Source organism: Gouania willdenowi, chromosome 4, assembly GCF_900634775.1.
Source record: "Gouania willdenowi chromosome 4, fGouWil2.1, whole genome shotgun sequence".
NCBI classification, from domain to species: Eukaryota; Metazoa; Chordata; class Actinopteri; order Blenniiformes; family Gobiesocidae; genus Gouania; species Gouania willdenowi.
The window spans coordinates 14,867,456-14,873,637 of NC_041047.1; the positions used below are offsets into that span (position 1 = coordinate 14,867,456).

The 6,182-nt window shown below is 51.9% G+C and overlaps 1 protein-coding gene across 1 annotated transcript; it reads left to right on the plus strand.

Annotated features, from left to right (window-relative positions):
* Window positions 1-1,440: 1,440 nt before the first annotated feature.
* On the plus strand, window positions 1,441-5,433 carry LOC114461693 (uncharacterized). The gene is made up of 2 exons (XM_028443979.1): window positions 1,441-2,635; window positions 4,286-5,433. The coding sequence occupies exons 1-2, from the start codon at window positions 1,441-1,443 to the stop codon at window positions 5,431-5,433; spliced, it is 2,343 nt and encodes a 780-aa protein (XP_028299780.1).
* Window positions 5,434-6,182: the final 749 nt, after the last annotated feature.

Sequence of the window (6,182 nt, forward strand, 5' to 3'; positions counted from 1 at the left end):
ATTTAATTACATTTAAACAAAGGCCTGACTTGTGAGCACAACCAAACTCAATCACTAAGTTCTTCCCTTACTGAAAATCACCCAAAACTAACACTTACCCAACTCTGTCAGTGAAAGTGCTCATTCAGTTTATAAAGAGGGCATATCGTATTACTCTCAATGACCCCAGTGGATGTTGCTGATTGTTTTGCATAGCCAATATATCAAAGGCAATTGTCCTGTAATGTAATTGGCTGATAATAACATCATGACATCATCCACAAACTCTCCTACGGGCACGACTATTATACATTTATTGTGCATGGGCTGTTGCACAGTGAGCTTAATGGAATTAAGTTTGAATTTAACAGCTTCAGTAAGAAAAATAAATGTTGGTTCATTGCTCTCAACACAAAGCCTGATCATTCTAATGAATATGAATTTAAAAAAAAAACTTTCCTATTGGATCTATTTAAATAGTTTATCGTAAATGGATTGTGCAAGTTAAATTTCTGAAACTAATGTATTTATTTGATGATATATTTCATCATTACGACGACACTGTACATTTATTTAGACTATGCTTTAGGGACAGAAACAATTCCTGTTTAATATTCCAGGGTCCCTATTAAGCAAAGGACAGACTTTTTTTCTTCTCTGTCTGTAGTCAATGCAATATTAAAAGGCAAAAGTCCTTGCTTTTGGACTTTTTTTTCCAACCATATTCAGCCTGCGTGCACTCAAGCTCATAGACAGGGGCCAAGGCTGCTGAACTGGTTGAAGAAAGAGTTAGAGTGCATAAAGGAAGGGAAAGTACACTTAAAATGGCAAAATGGGATTTGTGATCATGAATGCACAACTGGCCTTTAATATTTAAAGTACTCTACTTGTGGCTTGAAAGTTTCTGTGTGTGCCTGTGAGTTTATTTGTGTAACCTGGACCAGAAATAAATACAATCTAAAGTGAGTAAATGACCCAAGTGTGTACGTTTTTGAAGGAAACTAGTCATTTTAATCAAATGAACACATAAGGAGGAATAGCACCAGAGGTCTCAAACCAATTGGTTATTGGATAGTGGCAAACGCCCACCACTCTCCTCCCCTCCCTCTGCAGAAGTCTCTTGTCACAGGTGAATGAGTTGCAGAATAATTACCTCCGCTGCTCAAATGTGCACTTTCCTTGTGAACTCCTTTCCTTTCTTTTATTTTTGCTTCTCCCAGTTGAATCCATTTCAAACATTCAATACCAAGCTCATTTCAGTTCGGCCCAGGAGAAAACATCTGTCGTGACTGTTACATACCACTGTGACCTGCATATTTGTAGGTGTGTGCGTCGACAGTGTGACGTAAGCGGGAGTCCGGTCTCCCGGGGAATTGTGGGTAATGTTAACAAAAAATAAAGCTGCTCTCAAAAGCACACAGTCGCCGTCCTCCTGATTGAAACACAATATTGGCGACGAGGATGGAGTTTTTTCCCGTCTCACCTGTCTCTCCGTTCCTCGCTTTGCCGGGCGAGCCGCCGATCCCGTGGCCCCGCTGGTTTGAGTCCTTTGAGACGTTCATCGCCGCCGCCGGTATCGTTGATGCTAGCGATGCTAGGCTAAAGGCTCTGCTCATCCACAGCCTGGGAAACGAGGGACAACGTATTTTCCGCACGCTCGGCCCCGCGGATAAGTATCGGGACTGTGTTGCCTTACTGACCGGACATTTCGCTGCTCCACAGAGCGTCATCGTCCGGCGAATCATCTTCAGACAGCGCCGACAGAGGCCCGGTGAGTCCGTCCATCAGTACGTCACGGACCTCCGATGCTTGGCTAGCGTTTGCAAATTTGAACACCTAGAGGACGAGTTTATTCGGGATCAGTTAGCCGAACACGCAGCTGATCACAAACTGCGTGAGAGACTGCTTTTGTCCCCGGACGACACAACTCTGTCTAAGGCAGTGGAAATGGCGTTTCAGCTTGAGTCGGCTGCTCTGCTAGCATCGCGGCTAACGGCTACAGGTCCACCTCCTTCTCTCTCCACTCCGCTAGCTCAGACTGTGACACCGGCAGACCAGGCTCCCGGCCCCGCTTTTCCTCACACCGAGCTCGAGGTTAACGTCGCGGGACGTCAGGGTGCCTCAGCACGCCGGCCATGCGGGAACTGTGGCTCGTATTCCCACGCCACAAGGGCACCGGTTTTCCCAGCTACGGGACAGAGATGTCAACGCTGCGGTAGGCTCAATCACTTTGCTAAGGTGTGCCGCTCAGCACCCGCTCCCACAAGAACCCAGCGCCACTCATCCCGCCCATCAAGCCCGACCACCATTCACTCGGTGGGTGCCAACAACAGACCTTTCACCTGGTGCACGGTGGAGCTGGATAACGTGTGTTTACCGCTGCTACTGGACACGGCTGCCTCCAGGTCTCTTCTCAGTGAGTCCACGGTTCGGCGACTCTTTCCCAGACACACTATCAAAGCAGGAGCAGAGGAGCTGTACGGCTATGGACACACTAAAATTAACATGTTGGGCACTGCTACCTTTTCTGTTCGTTATGGATCTAGGACCCTCCCAGCATTTACGTTCCAGGTGTCTCGGCATGGTGCCAACCTCCTCGGCTTTGACCTGTTCTGCGCCCTGGGTTTCGCCATCACTGACAATCTGGGTGCTGCTATCCTGACCGTGACCACGCCATGGCAGCTGCGCTGGCCGTCGCTTTTCACTGGGCTGGGCTGCCTCACCGCCTTCAACCACCAACCGCTCATAGACCCAGCTGTGAAGACTGTCATCCAACCTCTGCGCAGGCTGCCCCTCACTTTGCGTGATGATGTCACTGGCGAGCTACAGAAACTGCTGGATGCTGGCATCATCGAACGAGTCGATGCATCGCCCTGGATCTCCAACCTGGTGGTGGCAAAGAAAAAGACAGGCGGCCTCCGCCCCTGTGTCGACCTCAGACAGGTAAACAAAGCGGTGGTCCCGGACAGATACCCACTGCCCACAGTGGAGGAGCTCTCTGCACAGTTTCATGGCTCAACAGTCTTCTCGAAGCTTGACCTTCGCCAGGGCTACCTGCAGGTTCCCCTACACCCTGGCAGCCGCAACCTCACCGCCTTTGTGACCCACATGGGGGTCTTTCGCTACACGCGGATGCCCTTTGGACTCAGCTCCGCTCCCAGCTGCTTCCAGAAAATCATGGCCACCATCTTCGCAGGTATTCCTGGGGTGGTTGTGTACCTGGACGATATTGTGGTGCACGGAGCAACATCCGCCCTGCATGACGACCGCCTTTCCAGGGTGCTGGATGTGCTCGCCGGTCACAACCTCACACTGAATGGGGAGAAGTGCATCTTCGCCGCTCAGGCTATTGAGTTTGTGGGGTTCCGCTTGACCGCTGAGGGGCTAAGTCCGCTGCACTCAAATGTCGATGCTATCCTGCGTCTGCCTGAACCCTCCTGCCCGGCGCAACTATCATCGTTTCTGGGGATGACTGCGTTTTACTTACGTTTCCTTCCCCTCTACTCAGACACTACTGCGCCGCTGCGTGCTCTCCTGAAGCAGGATGCACCCTGGATCTGGTCTCCTGCGTGCTCAGCTGCAGTCCGCCGGCTTAAGTCACAACTGACCTCTTCACCTGTTCTGGCCCACTTTGACCTCGACAGCCCGACGTTCGTGACCTGCGATGCATCCAACACTGCGGTAGGTGCGGTCCTGTCTCAATCTCACCAAGGGACTGAGCGTCCAGTGGCGTTCGCTTCTAGAGCGCTTACTCCAACGGAACAGAAGTACTCTGTGGGAGAAAGGGAGGCGCTAGCCTGCGTCTGGGCATGTGAGCGGTGGCACATGTACCTCTACGGTCGACATTTCACACTACGGACCGACCACCAGGCCCTCACGGCCCTCCTAGTCACAACAGGTTCAGGCCACAAACCGCTGCGGCTTTACCGGTGGTCTGAGAGGCTGCAGGCATACAACTTCTCCACACAGTTTACCCCAGGCAGGGAGAATGTGGTAGCAGATCTCCTCTCCAGAGCCACACCTGCCTCTGCACCAGACACCAGCCAGGATTCCTCAGAACCGGAACTGATCCACTTGCTTCACACGCCCCTCGAGGCAGCTGTTTCACTGAAAGACCTTCAGTCGGCCTCTGCACAGGACCCTGTTCTCACCCAGCTCTGCACTTTCATTCGTAACGGCTGGCCTGCCAGGGTTCCTGAGGAACTAGCGCCCTTTCACCGGGTCAGAGGGGACCTCTCCTGCTGGAATGACGTCTGCGTGGCGAGAGGGCTATGCACAGTGGTCCCGAGCACTTTGAGAGAACGGGTCCTGGCCATGGTCCACGACGGCCATCTGGGCGTCGTGAGGGTCAAACAACGCTGCAGGGGCCTGGTCTGGTGGCCGGGCATTGACCGCGACATCGAGGACCTGGTCAGAAACTGTACAGCCTGCCTCACCAGTGGTAAGACCGGCTCTCCCCCGCCCCCACCCTTGCAGCCCGTGCCGTGGCCTCGGGCTCCCTGGACCCACATACAGGTGGACATTTGTGGTGAACTTCATGGCACCCCTCAGCATCAGCGCTTCCTCCTGGTAGCTTACGATCTCCACTCCAAATGGCCGGAGGTGCTGCCTGCCGGGTCTGTCACCACTACAGTGGTCATCGGTTTCCTCTCCTCTTTGTTCGCTCGCTGGGGTGTCCCTGACGCCATCACCACTGATAACGGGCCTCAGTTTGTTTCGGCTGACTTTGTGGCTTTTACAGAGGGGAGGGGGATAAAGCACATTAAGACTGCCTTTTACCACCCGCAGGCCAACGGAGGCGTGGAGAGGTTTAATCAGACCCTTAAGAACGGGCTCAGAGCACACATGGCAGATGGCCTGTCGTTCTCAACATCACTGCAGAGCACCCTACTGCACTACAGAGCAACACCCCACACTACCACTGGCAACTCTCCAGCCCTACTGATGCTAGGGCGTGAATTACAACTTCCGTTGGACCGACTGCGCCCTCCGGTGAGAGTTACTTCAACAGCAACACCCTCCCCAGGCGACAGAGTGGATCAGCAGCAACGTACAATGAAGCGGTGGTTTGACAGGAGACACCGTGTGAAACCGCCTACACTCACAGTATCAGACTGGGTCCGAGTCCGGCGACCCACTCGATCGCACAAGCTGCTCTCTTTCTGGTCTGCACCAACACAGATCACAGCACAACTGGGGCCATCCACCTTCCGCGTTACCGATGGTTCACGCTGGCATGTCAGCCGCCTCCGGCGGGTGAAGCAACCGTCTGTGGCGGATCAGCAAGCCGCAGCTCATCCACGCTGCACCAGTGGGGTCTGGGACCTTCCAGATGTACTGGCGGAGACCCAGGCTGTACCAGATGTGCGGGCTGAACCCCTGCGGGTTGGACCCCGTCCGGTCCGAGCTCGCCAGAGGCCCTTGTACCTCGATGACTATTTTACTGACTTTTAATGCACCAGCATAGTGTATAGCCTGTGAGGTGGCAGAATAATCCACCGGGCTATGCGGGTAAACCGGCAGTCTACCCGGTTTATCTAGCCAGGTTGGCCGTTTGGCCTTGATGTTAGTTTGTGCACTAAAGGGGGGGGGTCTTAGCTCATGACCATTGTTCAGATGTTTTAAGGGGGGGGGTAAATGTTACATACCACTGTGACCTGCATATTTGTAGGTGTGTGCGTCGACAGTGTGACGTAAGCGGGAGTCCGGTCTCCCGGGGAATTGTGGGTAATGTTAACAAAAAATAAAGCTGCTCTCAAAAGCACACAGTCGCCGTCCTCCTGATTGAAACACAATAGTGACTCCAAGCAGTTGTGTTTTTCTTTCCTGACGGTGAGCCGTCACAACTTTGTCATGCCCTCCTTTAATAGTTCACTCATTTCACAGGTAATTACACCTTAACGCGATAGGTTGCGAAGGTGGGTTGAGTAGAAAGGACGAGGGTTGGCTAGGAGGAGTCTATTTCTCTGAGGAACACATTTTTTTTTTTTTTCAGTCATGCTATTTCTTTAGGGATGATTAGGAACCTGAGGTACCTGTGTCAATAATGCATTAGTCTGTTCATGCACAAATTAAGGCAATGTAATGTTGTTAGTAAAAACTACTTTCTCAGAAAGTCATTTAGAATTTAACAGAAATTCTTGATGGTATGAATACAAACTAATTGCAAATTTAAAATCTCATTTGGTTATTCATTTTTCCTT

Bases quoted from the DNA above. Each gene is read 5' to 3' on its own strand.
- LOC114461693 (XM_028443979.1), top strand. From the start codon at position 1,441: ATGGAGTTTTTTCCCGTCTCACCTGTCTCTCCGTTCCTCGCTTTGCCG. The intron at 2,636-4,285 runs TCCTGACCGTGA...TGAGAGAACGGG, and splicing joins TGACAATCTGGGTGCTGCTA to TCCTGGCCATGGTCCACGAC.